Source organism: Dipteris shenzhenensis, chromosome 23 (genome assembly GCF_047967505.1).
Source record: "Dipteris shenzhenensis isolate YYH24624 ecotype China chromosome 23, Dip_SZ_1.0, whole genome shotgun sequence".
NCBI lineage: Eukaryota > Viridiplantae > Streptophyta > Polypodiopsida > Gleicheniales > Dipteridaceae > Dipteris > Dipteris shenzhenensis.
Window position 1 is genome coordinate 15,004,552 of NC_141618.1, and position 17,063 is coordinate 15,021,614.

Below are 17,063 nucleotides of genomic sequence, written 5' to 3' on the forward strand. Positions count from 1 at the left end.
GGAGGAGACCTTTCCACGGTCTCTTCTCACAAGCCAACTACATCTCATAGCGCATTTGGTGGATGAGATTGCTATATGCGGCACTGTACATCACGATGGTTGTTCTTCCTCGAGCGCTTCATGAAGACCCTGAAGGGTTTCGTGAGGCAAAATGCAAGGCCCGAAGGTAGCATGGCCAAGGATTGGTTGGTACAAGAGTCACTTGTATATATTTCTGAGTTTCTTGTTGATGTGGATGGCTCTCTCCCACGACTATAGAGAGATGATCAAGACCTAAGGACCATATTTATAAACACGTCTAAATACGTGTCTAAAACACAATGCAAACACACTATTAGACGCGTTAATAACCACGCACCCGTATTTTTACTAATTCTATCTACGCCTATAGACGTGCCCGCTATTTTGCACATCCATAGTTGCTTTATCTTGTTGTGTCAACTTTGAGTGGTGTAAGCCATGCGGAAAAGCTCTCCTTTGCTTTCGTGGTGGGGATGCTATAATGCCAGATTAGTCATAGCATTGCAATGCTCAAAGTGGAGAGGTGTGAGCCGGGTGGGGGATGGTTCTAAAGAGCATGAGGCAAAGATGGGAAGTGTGTGAGCAAAATGTGTGTGGAAGGCAAGCATAGAAATGATCCTCAAGGGAGCGATTAGTGGGTTTGCCACCTTTACGATAACTACCGTTGATTTCTGGTTTCAGCTGAAACGATGGAGCTCCTTCCAACAACAACGACACCACCACTCTCGCATTGCACTGCATGATCCAAAGCTATGGAGGAGCTCGGTAAGGCCCTTGTTGCAGACTGTGCTGCCATTTGTAACGACCCTCAGTATCAGAGAAGCTGTCACGTTCGCAATTTGCGAGTTGCTGTCCGTCAATGGGCTCACGACAACAAACGTACGTCCTGCATCCTCCCAACATTCCCTTGTCTCTCTTTCCGGATCTTCTCTTCATCTTTCTTCTTTATCGTTGTCTCAAGCAGCAATATTCCAGCCCTTAACCACACATACGCGGTTGGAGCATGACCATTGGGAAACGTGGAATCGTGGTTTGTTGGATCTGAACGATGAATTGAGATCGAATGATAGTCTGGAAGGGGTTGGCCTTCTCAGCTTTTGAGAAGGCTAATCCCTTGACTTCATCCTTGTTGTCTCAAGAAGCACTCGATCTACTCAATACATCAACCGGAAATACCCTCTGGACGCTAAAAGGGATTGGCCAGCTTCTCAGCTTTTCAATATTTCGTTATGATTTATACCCAAGTACTTTCGCGGATCTTCTCGATCGTGGGGAGACAGCAGATCACTTGCACAATGAGCTTAATCTTCACACTGTGCTTTTGGGATTTCACTAAGCCTTCCTGCCTAATGCATATGATTGTCATCTTCCGGTTGAATTGACCCTTTGTCCTGTTGTGATCGTCGTCTCCTCTTCTGCTACTCCAGCAATGTGTAGTTCTCAAGCAGCTTTTAGACAGCCTTGTCTACTCTTAGTGCCTGCAAATTCTTTAAGGCGATCCATTCCCTTTGAAGGTGGTCAAGACGGTGTCTTTGTATTGGCCTTGCTAATTGTTCATCTTGCTGCCTGGTTACCACGAATCTTTTTTATGCCTTTGGGTATGCTATATGCCTACTGCTGGACGTAGTGTTGCCATTTAAGCTAGTGAAGAACTATTCTCTACAACGCTTTTGCAGCGTCAATCTTGACAAGAAGAGGTTTCCAAGGGCCTCGAAACTGATGTTAAAGTCTCAAGCATCAAGATCTCTTGACAAGTGGATGCTAATTACAGCAGCTGGCGTTGCATTGATGGCAAGGACTGAGCAGCCTCAACTCGCTGCAACGTGCCATGAAGATTCTTTTTTATCACGCCACCTAAATAAAGACGTTGTGAAACAGTATTTGCGAATTTATATCTTTGTTTGCTATGCTCTATATTTCCATACTGCAAAAGCACTAATATTCCAACTTTTAGGAGCTCATGGATATGCAATTAGGCGACACTATTTTGCTGCAGCCTAGAAGTACAAGGGCACGTGCTCCTTGCCTCACTTATTTACTGGATTATTGAGGTGATGATTCCATGACTGGCACACGATGCCTTCTTCTCAACGTATACTCGTGATCCTTGGATGTGCTATCCAAGATTTTTTGAGGTTCATAGCTAATTCCATTGCTTGAGCATCGTTGCCCTTCTGTTTTTTATCCTTCTACTACAAGAGGCAAAGCCATGATGTCCATCAAGGCAAAGAGCGGTCTGATGAGTCTTCCATCTTCATAAGGTAAACCATATTTACGTTGATGGAGGGTGCCTCGCATGGGCCTTTACTCCTGACAGCCGGCTGGCACCGATAGGACACTATTGTCCCAGCTATCTGGGGGAAAGGTACCAGCCTGTCAGAAAGTAAGGGTGGAGGAACAGGGGGAGTGACACCTTCCATAGATTAGGGTATACAATGCCCACCACATGGGCAGAGGAAACAACTGCCATGTGGGCGGATCTGAGAACATGTGGTCTGTCACATCCATGGACAGCATGTTGGCTGCCACATGGTCATCAATATGGGCTACCATCTGGGAAGCTCAGTTGGCTGCCATGTGGGCACAGGTCCTGCCTGCTACATGGGGAGCATGACCCAGCCAAACGGAGCTGGAAGGCCCATTATATGGTGGGCAGGTTGTGGAGGGTTTCATATGGCCTATGGACTAGGATTTGAACGTCTGGGAATCGGACGTCCCTGACAGGTCAGTCAGCCTTAAATGGTTGGCCTAAGGGCTCAGGGAGGTCAGCTGTCTGTCAGGCTCTCAAGCAGCAGAAAAGGGGGGGCGGGACATTGTTGAGGTATGACCCAGGCGCCTATATAATCCCCCACACTTGGGGAGAGGGCAGCAGATAAAGCAGCATATGGGCCCCTTTTGGTAATAGATCTGTAGCAGCCTTAAGATCACTAGTATGTTACGATCAGCCCACTTTCTGAGCATTATGATAACATGATTTTGGTTTTCTACTTGGTGTCGTACTTCTCTAGACTTCTATGTGTCTTGCGTGCACAAGATGGTATGAAAGTTTTGGAAGGTGGCCATTGGTGTGGAGGTCAACTCCAAACACACAATGTATTCCATGGGAAGATAGTGACTGATGCTGACTCGATGAAGGTGGCAGAGTGAAAGAACACACATTTCGAGGCATTGTCAATGATCATTTGGATGGATTGATCCCGCACCTTCAGTTGGTAAACATTGTAAAGGAAGCATGTGCCATGGACCATCCTGAAGGATTGTATGAGATGGATAATTTGACGAGAATCCTTACACTTCAGAATCAATTCTTCACCATGAGGATGGAGGAAGGAGAGTCCGAGCATGATTAGCTCATGAACGTGAAGGTGGTTGGGGATCGATTGGCAGCAGTTGGCCACAGGGTGGACATAAATCAATTGCCCATGCTTGTACTTAATATGCTTCCTAGGAACTTCATAGGGTTGGTTATTACAAGAGCAACCACAAAGTGAACCAAGACACTCACATTCAGGGAGTTGGGGCCGTTGCTTCTATAAGAGGAATCCCTGGGCACAGGGAAGCTTCATAGGCAATGCACAATTGTCTCCTATGGGCAACAATGGCATGCAGGGTGAATGCACATAATATGTGCATGATATGTTTCTCTATAATCAATTAATTAATTATATTCTGTATCTCACTCTCCTATTCACCAACTAAAATTATATTCTGTATCTCACTCTCCTGCTCAGTTAATTAAGCTCGATTATGCTCTCTGCTCTACCTATCCCTACACATCCGTTAATTCTCGCCCATCGCGCCATTCATTGCCATAAAGCTTAGCTTAATTCACTTAAATCCTGTGTCGCTGCTCCCACTACTAATACTAATACACCTATTTTTCATCTCTTGGGGCACCTATCTCCATCAATCGACCCAAAGCGGAAGGAGAAAGTAGAGAGAAGAGAGAAAACCACGCAAGTAGAATCAAACGAGAAGTCTTTGATTATCAGCCAAGTAACTTTATAGATAGCCACTTGCGTCCCAGGCCTTGGTGGCCTAACATTCTCCTCATGCTTGTTGGGTCTTCCTAGCCACATGCTTAGGTTTACAAATGTCACCACTTTCACATGTAGTACATATAAATTTTAGCAGGGACTAGCCTTGGGATTTGAGACATGGGGGGACTCGCGTAGGTGGAATCTGCCCTCTTCCTGCTCAAAAGGGTGGTCCACAAGGAATTGTGGTCAAGGAGGAGGCTGGCCAACCACTGCTCATAGAAAACTGGCAGACTATGTACAACGAAACTTCAAATTTCCAAATTTATGGAAGATTTATTTTTGCATCCTTAAAACTTTTCATATTTTGGTCTTAAAAACCTCTGAGGTAGAAAGTTGTAGGTTTCTCTATTTACAAAAGTAAGACTTCTCGCTGAACATTGTGACCAATGTTGAAGTGGGGACATGCCTTGGCCCACTGTCCCATTTGTCTACAACGTATGCATTGCCTTGGTCACTGTCTCATTTGTCTACGACGTATGCATTGCCTTGGTAAATTGAAGTCCACCACTTTTTGGTGGAAAGACCCTCCACTCAAGGTCTCCAACAACACCACCTCCTCCAGTAGAGAGTTAGGGTCCTTCACAATCAAGCTTGTTGTTGGTACTCCATCATCAAAGGGTATAAAAGCAACTGAGGTAGGGATATTCGACATTCTGCCAAAGAAAGTACCAATGGAAGGAAAACTGGCACGACACTCTTTAGGGAAACCTGGAAGTTTGGGCATGATCTGTTAGAAATGACCATAACAGAGGGTACCTTACATAGTAGAAGACTGATAGATATAACCAGGAATTTACCCGAAAGTGTTTAACTATCGAATCCAAAACTTCTTTACTTGTGTGTACTCAACAGACATGTGTGCAGAGCAGTAAATAGACAATGCTGCAAGAGAGATATAGAACCAGCATAAGATAAATTTCCGTCCACAAAACAACACAATACAAAAGTCCAGAATTCCACCAAACCGTGGTTCTCTATCCATACCAAAAGTTGTCCTACTACCTCCTTGGCACTTCTAGCTCCCTGAGCTCGCATGCTCCTCATAAACTTTTTGTAGACTTAGAGCCATGCTTTGATTCCGGCTCCTTGCTGCCCTGGAAGACAGACAAGGGTGCAGCCCCTTGCTGAGCTAGGAGCTCTTCAGCCCCCACTGGATCCTCTGGATGAAGGTTCAGATCTGCTGCTTTGCTGCTCCTATCTACTGCTTGAAGTGCTGCCTCAGTGGATGAAGAATGAGGCCCCAAGGGGATAGGGGCTGGAAGCCCCACAAATAGGCTGACCCAGCAGCCCTAGTGGGCCGACCTCCTGTTGGTCTGTAAACCGACCCACAAGCCCATATTGCCCTGGGTCTGTGTGCTGGCCGACCTGATTGGTCGCCAACCAGCCAGCCCAGACCCTGTTTAAGGGCAACGGGACCACCCATTGCAGCCCCTTTCCTTGCCTTGCCTGGCCCATGCTTGCCTACCATTGTATGAGGACATTATGAGATATGCGAGCATCAGGGAGATATTGCTAGTGGGGGACTTTAATGCCCGTACACACTTGAGGCAGACATCAATATATGACTCGAGTGATGCCATCTATAGAGAGATCAACGCAGAGGAGGTTGGTTTGCATAGGTCGGCACAGGACTTGGGAGATGTGACAGAATATGGTACACATTTCTTAGCATTAGGGAGTGCCCATGGATTGATTATCTTCAATGGTCTGTCTTATTGGCCAGGTTCAGATGCACTTACATGCTAGAACCCCAAAGGAGGTGCTAGTACAGTTGATTATTTGATGGGGTTGCCGTCTCTAATTCCACAGATCCGTGATTTCAGTGTATCTAGCAGACCCATTGGAGTGGCTGCGGACCATGCTATATTGAGGTTTATTGTGTCAGGAGGATGCTGGAGGGGGGCAGTCAGGACTTCGTTTCAGAGACAACCTAGATACCAATTCATGGAGAAGACTGCTACACTGTATGGAGATGCAGTGTGGGACAAAATTATGGTGCTAGACCCTCATGGTCCCCTGGAGAGATCACCCGTGGTTTGACAGAGGAATAACATGTGTCAGCACAGTATGCATTCCCACACACAACAATATCATCCACCCCTCCTTGCAGCACTGCCCCACAAAATAGTTGGTATGACGATGAGTGTCGTATGATGCGCATACAATTACAGCAGGAGGTTGCTACAAACACTCGGACACACGAGCAAGCCAAGGCCATCTTCTCACGCCTAATACGAAAGAAGAAACGGGCCTACTTAGCTAGATTGGAGGCAGAGATCTACCAATTATTCTTGGGACAGAACAGTAAGAAGGCATGGAGGATGTTTCAGGAGAGACAGCCTGGTACACCGATTGTAGCACCAGAAGCTTGGGCCCACTATGCGCAGTCATTATATGATATACCAGGACAGCCACCGATTCCGTACCCACAGGATACGAGGCCTACATATTGCTCCTTCTTCAAATTGCATATGGTCAATGATGCCATTGACAGATTGGGACACGGAAAGGCTTTGGATCATGATGGATTAGCGGGAGAGCACTTCATGTATGCACGAGACATTGTGGCACCGCTTCTTGTGCATGTGTTTAATAGAGCAGTTTGTGAAGGATTCCCCCCTAGTTGGACAGAGCATATCATTGTACCACTCTTTAAGAGTGGAGATCCGATGATGCCCAACAATTACAAGACTATCATGATTGGCCACTGCTTGGCCAAGATATATGGATCCATCTTGGAAAAGGAGTTGAGCAGATGGGCAGCAATGCATGGACACAGAGTGGTAGGACAGGCAGGTTTCAGGCGAGGTTACACCACTTTGGATCACATCGTGACTCTCCGGGCACTCATAGAGGAAGGCAAACATCATCATAAAAGGATATATTGTTGCTTTGTAGACTTCCGCAAAGCCTTTGACACAATCCCACGGACCACGCTGATGGAAAGACTATAGGATATTGGAGTACCACATGAGATGCAGTGGGGGATATATGCCTTGTATGAGACGGTGATGGGCCGAGTTAAAGCACCTAGAGGGCTGTCAGATGCAGTTATGAGTACTATTGGTGTGAAGCAGGGGTGCCCTCTCTCTCCCACACTATTTGGCATATACATTGATGAGCTCTCAGAGTATATCAACAGGATAGGAGGACCTGGAGCCAGCCTAGCAGGAGTGTTGATACCCATACTGCTCTATGCAGATGATGTAGTTTTGATTGCAGATTCCCCAGAAGGATTACAAAGACATTTAGATGCGCTACAAGCTTTTTGTGAGGACAGGGATCTAACAGTAAACCTTGGGAAAACCAAGGTGATGGTATTTAATACTACACAGGCTTGGGTAACGCGCTCAACACAACAGTTCACTTTCAAAGGTGAGACAGTAGAGCAGGTACGATCTTATGTGTACCTCGGGGTGATCTTTTCTGGTCCACAATTTTCATTGAGAGCCGCGATTGATGCCAGATTGGATAGAGGCTATGCAGCTTTGGGGGCACTAGAGAGACAGTGTGCACATATACAGTTCCAAGAGCCACGCACAAAATTATGGTTGTTTGAGACATTGGTGGTGCCAACACTATTTTATGGTGCAGCTATATGGGGCCCCAGTGTAGGGGGTGCAACTGAGTGGAGGAGATTGGAAAGGCCATTAGTGACACTGATTGCCCGCATGATCCGGAGCAAGCCATCTGTACCACATCCGATAATACGAGCTGAATTAGCAGCTGCTCCACTAGTCACTGAGGCTCTGTTCCAGGCAGTAACTTGCATACATAGATTGTGGGATCTACCTGGCTCCAGATATGGACGGTCGGCTATGATATCATCCAGGCAGCTAGCAAAGGAGGGTCGAACATGGTGCTGGTATGCTCAGCTATAGAGATGGTTTGTAGAGCATGAGTTGACAATGGATGCACTCCCACCCTTTCAATACAGTTTGGATTGTCCCAAGTTAGACCTGTCTCGCCATGAACGAAACAAGATCGTTAGAGCTGATATTGTCAAGTTGGAGACTGAGAGAACCTGGATTAGACCACATGAGCCCCTAGGAAAGAAGATGGCACACTACCAGAACGATTTTCTTCATTTATCTCAAGATGAACTTATAGCCAGGCCAGCATACATGGACAAACACCTATCTCACGGGCTACGTAGTATTATTGGCCAAATTCGAACCTCATCACATCAGTTGAGAATAGAGACAGGGAGATACACCCACACAGCCCATCAGGATCGGATATGTTAGTTATGCCAACAGGAGGAGGAGACAGAGGAGCATTACGTATGTAGATGCACGGTATATTATAAAATCTGAGGAAGATACCACTGTCTATTCAGAAAGGGATTTGGCCCACTCCGTAAGGTGATGGAGTACGAAGATTAAAAATGCTTGGGTTTTTTTTTATCAGAGCTCAGGCGACATAGAGAGACTTTGTTGGGAGACAGACAGCCGAGACCAGCCCCACCCAAGCAAAGTACACTCAGAGACTTCTTCACTACCAGCACCTCAACTAGTTTTATGCCCTCCCCACCATCAGAAACCCCTGGCGCCACCACCACCTTATCACACACAGGCAGATTGCCACACTCTAGTGGTGTGATTTTGGACCGAGCCATCGCCATATCCAGGTCACGGAGGCCCAAGCCCCCAAGACCCCGTGCTCGGCACCCATATCTTCATTGGATCCGTGCCATCATTGCCAAACACCGGAAACGTGTGGCACCGAGTTATGAGATCCTAGAGCTGCCCATGATTGGGATTTTTGACATAAGAAGAGTGCAACCTTTTATTGATTAGCTTTCTGCCTATGCTGATCAATTGGTACTTTTAGTAAATACTTGCTTGGTATTTCATTAGTTTCGGGTCACTTGCAGTCCCTCTAACTGTAAGTACCTTTAGTAGCTCTCAGCCTTCAGCTTATTTATTTTGTTGTTCTCTTTGATGAGACAACACTAGCAGATGTATCAACTGTTTTAGTCTCATAGGCCGTTTGGCCTTTTAAAGACGTTAATCTCTCTCTCTCTCTCTCTCTCAAATTCACCGTTTGATTTTTTTTAAATTTGAACACATCTCACTACACGACTACTATAGTTAGGATAAATTATTTTCTTGTTTTGATTGAACGATATTTGATCAATAATTATCATCTAAAATATATTTCCATAACTCAATGCTAATGTTTCTTTGAGATGCCATTTCTTGTATGAAGTAAGCCTGCAAGACCTTGTATGAAAGTGTAAGATTTATTAATTGACCATTTGATGTGAAGACTCTAGATATGTAGTTGTGGTTACAAAATAAAAAGATACACATAGATATACATCGGTGAGATAGACATAAAAAGATATATACAATGGTCCTTAAACATATGCAAAATACAAATACATCACTTAATACATAGAGTCAAGATGGGATCTTGTCAAAACCTCATACAAAATGATGCAAAAAATAAAGGAGTCTGTCATAACCAGTCTGGAGAGTGGAAGTCCCATGAAGTTCTTGTCGGTGCAAATGTGAAAAATAATGAAGTCATAAAGGAGGCTCACAAGGCCTCTGCTGCACATGACGAGCCCTAAAGCCTCTACCCCAAGTAGCCATGAGGGTGTGTATAATATCATGCCAGAAATAAAGTGAGTGGAAGAGAAAATGTCTAGGTCATGTCTAAGGCCTCTGTGCATTTAGATCTCCAAATCTGCCATGCAGTAAGACTGATAATGAACCCCCAAGATGAGTGTCTATAGGAGGATACTGAGGTCTACGCAAAGAAACATGCACTGCATCTAGAGTAGAGAACTAAGGGACTCCTCTAGATATGAGAAAGGCCTTGTCCCGCATAGATGTGGGGGCCTGAGATTGTGGGTGAAGCCACGGAGCCCCAAGTGATGTAACAAGTACCTCTCCTCATCCTGCCGAACAATTGTGCAACGCCCTACCAAACCGTTATAACCTCAAATGCAATGCTGAGCGGACTCAGACTGTGAAGCATATCAAGCATCTGAGTAATCTACACCACACCGTGTTTGAAGAGCCAAAAGAAGATGGAGATCCGTCTCTTCAGTAGGATCTTAAAAGCCGTTTCCAGAGTGTGCTTGCATGGACAAAGCGATGTCATAAGTCTTCAAATGTGCTCTCCATATGGTTGTCCATTGTAGGCTTTGAATCTGACCTGGTCTAGCATTGCGGACTATGTAGTCGAAGAAGGATCGTGTCCTATAAGGAGCTTCCGCAAACGATCCAATGCCACTCTCTAGGGTCCCATGGTATATGTTGAAGAAGTGTTGATGTGAATCCCAACTGGATTGGATGAAACATAAGCCCTTCCCTCTTTTGCCTCCAGGCAAGGCACTTTTAGGGAGGGGTGCTCGGCGGCTAGGCAGCGGTATGGCAAGCGGCCTAAACCTTTGACACATGGAACCTTTTTGATGGTATAAGATTTATGCAATTGATGGACTTTGTGTGCAGAGCTATGTGACCGGTGGACTGTGTGCATATGAATCGGCAATGATGCTGGTGGGAGGTGGTGGCCTGCCCAGTGATGTAGCCCTGACATGTATGTGTTGAGGCTTGTGTAAGAATTAGTGCACACGGTGCCACGGGTGCGCGGCTGGTGGAGGTTTTTTGACGCTCGCACAGTTTTCGAGGTGGGATGAAGCGCCATCGATGCTCCAATTTGCAACTTGAAAATTGAGGGTGCCATTTCCAGCACCGGAGCGTCATTTCGCATGGAGCCAATAAAAAGTTGCCATATGGTGCTGACCTTGGACTGCAGTACCTTCAATGCTCATGGGCTGGTACTGACTTGGACAAGCAGGCCAATCAAACTCTCACATCTCATGAGCTCTATGGCAAACGTATGCACATAAAACCTGTATGGCAAACGAGAGAGACCTTCATTAAATGCTACAAACCAGTCAATCAATTTCTGCGTGTGAACAAAATCAAGCATTGGCACCAGTCGCGCATCTCCTTGGCATGTGCACTAAGCCTAAATTGAGGCAATGGCTCTTGCTCCTTCGGTGCTCCATGGCCCATGGGCGATCTGAAGACAATGACGTGCACTATGTCGGGCTCATGATACAGAGCCTAGTGACAACCACCACGTGTTGATCATGGTAGCCGTGTATTCAATGTTGATGTTGAGGTCTCTAGAATGTAGTCACTCAAGAATTTAGATCATGGGGGATACACCTGTTTGATGGTAGTTGGACTCCATAAGGCTCATAATGTAGAGCCTAACGACAACTAGAGGACCTATTGGTGGACCACCACATGTTGATCGTAGCAGTTGTGTACTCGATGTTGATGTTGAGTTGTCTAGAATGCTTTCATTCAAGAATTCAGTTTATAGGGGGCTGTTGGAGAAGTGTTGAGCTTGCCCCACGTGAGGACAAGTGGCAATAAAGTGGTTTAATTCCACATACAACGGTGCACATGGGTTGGATGAAATATAAGGGCTTAAGGTCCCCTCCCTCTTCTGCCTTCAAGCAAGGCCCTTTTGCAAGGAAGAGAGAGGGGAGCTACGCAGTCTAAACCCAACACATGGCACCTTTTCGTTGCCTTGACCGAGTGGACAAACACCATAAAGAGCTAAAGACGCCAAGCATGAAGAAGAGGATGAGGATCTATCCCCCATTGGCCATATCCCCCACGTGAGGACAAGTGGCAATAAAGTGGTTTAATTCCACATACAACGGTGCACATGGGTTGGATGAAATATAAGGGCTTAAGGTCCCCTCCCTCTTCTGCCTTCAAGCAAGGCCCTTTTGCAAGGAAGAGAGAGGGGAGCTACGCAGTCTAAACCCAACACATGGCACCTTTTCGTTGCCTTGACCGAGTGGACAAACACCATAAAGAGCTAAAGACGCCAAGCATGAAGAAGAGGATGAGGATCTATCCCCCATTGGCCATATCACCCATTGCTAAAGCGAGACCATTTGGACTGTATGAAGAATAGGATCCTCAATTGGATCTTGCTCTCTCTAAAGAGTATCCAGCCCTCAGTACCGTCATAGAGAATTGTCTCGCCTCCCTGGTCCTAAAGGATCCAAATAATCTGTAGAGGCTTGAGAAAATGCCTAGCCAGCTAACCTATGTGCCTTGAGTCTGATATGCTCCTTGAAGAGAGTCAAGTGAAATGACTACCTATCAATCCTTAGGGTGTGTTTGCAAGTGTCTTGTAGGGTAAGGCAGCTCTCTGAATACTCTCTAGAGCTTGTTCCACATGATGGGTTGTCTGTCCTTCTCATCCTGAGTCTGTGCGGGCACCCATATAAGGGATGCTTTGAGTCTGTCCTCATCCTAAGTCCGTGGAGGAACACATATAAGGGATGCTTTGAGTTGGCAACTATTCAATGCAGCTTTCCAATTGGTCAAGCTCTCTTGTGGAATACACTCATGTCTTGCTTTCACTTTGTCACTCCTCCAATATTTGGTACCAGAGCACAAGATTTCCCTTTGCATTGACCACTCCACTACTTGGCTCACACTGTTATGTGAAAATTTTTTGGGGTGGCTTGGGGGGTTCTAGTGTCACTAGTGTGAGAGGCTGCATCATGGTTTTTTGTAAACCCACCTAGGCTATGGATTCCACAAGGAGGTAGGAAGTCTCCGGCCTTCCAGCTATCTCCACCCATCTTCTCCCTCTCAAATTCGCTTCTTTCACCCCTCCACCATCTTTCCACTTCCTCTTTTGAGCTGGCCTCATCCCATTCATGGGCTGAACTCAAACGGCATCCTGCTAACAGCAGACACATCTTCCAGGTTCCATCCCCCCACTTCTGTGTGTCACCCCCATTTCATCACTTTTTCACTCTCTCTAGTGGCATTTGTGCTGTCATCCTTCCTGTCTATCTGCGCTAGCCCTTGGGCAAGCCTGGAGGGGAGTTTATTGCCCCTTCCTCCCTTTTGGACACTGTAGTTGCCTCCCCCCCCCCCCATATCTCCTCACATACTTCTAATCTTGGGGCAAGGGTTCCCGGTTTCTAATAACCCCCTTCCTCCTCCTTCAGCTCACTCTTGGCCTTGGCCTTGCATTGGTTGGCTAAGGAGTCTCTTACCCTGCTGTCCCCACGACTACCACTTTCTTTCACCACTACCTTTTTTTGCCTTCTCTATTCTTCTCCTTGTCCATCAACTCTTTCCTTCCATTCCTTCTTGTCTCCTTTATCTATCAGCCCACTCTCCTCCCCTTCCTTTTGTTTGCCAGCAAATATGAAGATCTATTTTACAAGGGAAAGATGTAACATGCAACGGTTATCTGATCGTGTAATTCACAGCAAGACCTTCTTTAAACCTTTAGCGAGGAATGAGCGTTGTTTACCATAGAGAGAGGAAGGAGATGAGGGTAGAGAGGAAGGAGATGAGGGTAGAGAGAGAGTAGAGTCGACAACCGATTGGGTCCCTGTACCCACTGAGGACCCCCTCCCCCAATCAGGGGAGAATTTGCTTTATACTTGGAGAACTGAGAAATACAAAGAACACTCTTCAAGAGAGCACGGAACACGCTTCTGAAGAGCTCACTGTGCACATGTATAGTAGACCCAAAGACCTGAGAGGCAACGCCAACCAATACCAAGACCTTGATGCTGTCCACACTGACGATGTAGGACGCTTCTGCAAGGCAATGAAGAGGCTTGTGCTGTCTAGCAGAATGCAGGGGTACTGCGTGAGTGAGAGAGTGAAAAGCTAGAAGTGATAGATCCTATGAGAGAACTGAGAGATCACAGAAATATAGAGCTGAGAGTGAGCTGTGTAAACTGTAAAAGAGAGCTGAGAAAGCTGAGGAAACAGTGTCCAAACCTCTCTCCGTTTGCTGGTCCAAACCTCCGACTGTTGTGCTGCGTGGTCACCTTTAGATCAGGCTGAACTGATGGCCAAGGGACTGAGGCTAGAGCAGGGCCAGATCTGAGGATCTCAGGGGCTGCACAGGAGGCTGAAGTGGAGTTGTAGGAGGACTGAAGGCAGGAGCAAACTGAATGAGAAAACAGGGCAGCCAAGGGGCCCTTTTATAGGGCTGGACTGAGCCAACCCAGTCTGTAAACAGACTAACTCAGTCTGTTTTACAGACTGGCTGGCCTACAACCAGCCTATAAAAAGCCCTCCCTGACTCATTTGCCAGGGGAGCTTTTGGGCAGCCTTTGCAGGCTGCCTTCCCTGCTTACCTGTCCAGCCTTTGGGGACCCTAAAGGGACTCCTAACCTAGGCTAAGACCTAAACTATAAGATGGAAACACTTAACCTACTATTCTCTAGTGGGTACTAGTGAACAAGAACTGACTACTGACTTGACCTAAGGCTGAGAGACTGACCTACGTAGCTTGTGCTTGACTGTCCCTGGACAAGGGCTCACAAAGGGGTCACAGCATACGACAAAATCTCCTATCTAGTTAAGAAGAAGGGAATGTCACATGCACCCCTGCACTTGGGTGCAAGGTGACACACTGGCTACATCGACAAGTGTATTATAGGTTCATTGCTTCCAAGTTGTCCGCCAATATCTGGGGAAACTTCTGGAAAAAATCTTCGCCCAACCACACTACTTCATGGGTACCTCGATCCCGGAACTTAGTGTAAAACTCCCGGATCTTGCGTCCTGACCCATGCTTGAATTTATGAAGAAGGATTTGTTCTGGCTGCAAAACTTCGGCTTCATCAAGAACTTCAGGTTGTTGCTCGTCGGAAATCTCTGAAAGAGGAGGCCCAAAATATGGCTTCAACCAAGCTACGTGGAACACGTTGTGCATAGTCCAATTGTCTGGTAGGCGTAACTTCATTGAGACATCGTTGATCTTTTGAATAATAGGGAATGGTCCGAAGCTCCTGAAGGACAGCTTAGGGCATCGCTTGCCCACCTGCTTCAATCGTTGCTTGATAATGTGTAAATACACCCATTGACCCTCTTTATACTGGATATCTCGTCTAGATTTATTAGCTTGGCGTGTATACGATGCTTGAGCTTTGGCGATGCGGCTTTTCACCGACTCCGTAATCTCTGCCATGGATTCGGTTGTTTTGTTGGCTTCAAGAGATGGAGACACCATCCAGGTGAGGAGTGAGGTAAATCGTCGTCCAAACGCTGCTTCATAAGGTATGCGACCAATACTCGAAGAATAGATATCGTTCAAAATGGCCTGCACAAGCGGAAGAAACTGCTCCCACTTTCCCTGAGCATCATGACAATATGATTTCAAAATATCAAATGCCATACCATTATACCTTTCCGTCTCGCCGTTCGATTGCGGATGGAAAGCGCTGGACATATGCAGCTTAGTACCAAAATTATCAAACAAGGCTTGCCAAAAGTTAGACGTAAACTTAGAGTTCCTGTCGGATGTGATGGTCTTTGGCAACCCTCCAATGGGATACCAATACTTGATAAACAAACGAGCTACATCTTCAGCGCTGGCCGTTTGTTTGCAGGAAATGAGCATACGTTCTAACTCCCCCTCCATAGACTTTGAAAGTGGATAAGGGAACTTACTTGGAGGTGTCGAGTCCGGAAGTAGATCGATGCGATGGTCTTCCGGTCGGTTGGGAGGTAGCTGGGGTGGCAGATCGTCCCGAAGCATGATGTCTTTGAACTCTTGGAGTAGATCCACCATTGCTTGCCCCATCGGAGGAGCGGCTTGAACTGCAGTGATCTGGCACTGGGCATAGACAAGTGCACACATGGCACCCTTACGGACGGCGCGACCTGCTTGAATATGAGAGATTAATGGAATCCCTGGTATGCTCCGATCACCGCGTATCACGGCGGGCTCAGGTAAACCTTCCACAATCGTGAAGGTGTCCTGCCGCCAATCAGGCATCGGAACATGCTCACGGAACCACTGAATCCGGAGGATCATGTCGCACACCATCAAAGGAGTCAATATAAAATCTCATGTAAACATGGCCTTTTGAATTGAAAAAGTGAACTGGATGGCCTTATGCGTGATGTGTGTGTGCAAGCCGGGCGTGAACCCTGTCCACTGCAAGCTCGTGAGGCACTAAGGTGCACCCCACTATCTTGGCAAGTTGAGGGGAGATGGCATCTTCTGAACTTCCCATATCGAACAGGACAATAAATTGATGCCCGTTAGCTAAGCCATACGCTCGAATGAGCGCCTTCTTTTGATCTGAGAAGTCGTCCTCCTTCTTACCTTGAAAGACCACCATGGGAACGGCGTTCAAAGAAAGGAAGACGGCATTTGTAGCTGAGGATGGAGGCAGAGCTGGAAGAGCCAATACATTAGCGACGGATGAAGTAGGTGCTTTCGCAGCCTTTTCGGCAAGCCACTTCGGACAATCCTTCCTGCCATGCCCAACGATGTGGTGGCAATGAAAGTAGCGATGTTCTTGGTGGTACCGCTTCTGCTCGTCGGGTTGTAGATAGCCTCCTGTAATACCCGCTTTAGCCTTCTCATCCAGAGTCATCTTTGGCTTGGATTCCCTGGTTTGACCAGATGCCTAGCCGTCTTTCTTTTGGAACTGGTTGTCCTTCTTCTGATCCTTACCCGCTGTGTTGTTTGACTGCTGCGGGGCTTTGGAATCTTTCTGGACCTGCTTGGGCTTTCCCCCGTTCAGCATCATCTCCTGATTCTATGCGAGTCAATGCCCGCTCGTAATCCGACGGGTCGAAGTTCCGAATGGTAAAACGTATGTTCGTGTCCAAACCTCGAATGAATTGCTTCATCTTGGCGCTCTCTGTCACGCCCAACTCTTGCGCCAGTGTGATGACCTTATTACTGTATGTCAATACAGGCAAACCATTATGGGAGAGACGAGCGAACTCATCCTCCAGGTTAAGCATATATTGGGGTGGGAGAAAACGGGCTTTGAGATCGGCCACAAACGTTGCCCAAACAAAATTCGTCTTAAACGTTTTTGGGTCAGTATGCTTACTAGCCCAATGCTGCCACCAAGTCACCGCCTCACCTGTAAGATGAGGGGCTGCAAGGTGGACTTTATCTTGCTCATCTTGAATCCGCGCTAACAGAAAATGAGCTACAAACTGATGAATA

At 46.7% G+C, this 17,063-nt stretch overlaps 1 protein-coding gene across 1 annotated transcript in view; it reads left to right on the forward strand.

Moving 5' to 3' along the window:
* Window positions 1-773: 773 nt before the first annotated feature.
* The window catches only part of LOC147887044 (uncharacterized), a 28,797-nt gene continuing 12,507 nt past the window's right edge, over window positions 774-17,063 (forward strand). The window contains exon 1 of the mRNA XM_087394939.1: window positions 774-900. Within this exon, the coding sequence (XP_087251065.1) occupies window positions 774-900 (127 nt within the window). The remainder of the gene's footprint in view (window positions 901-17,063) is intronic.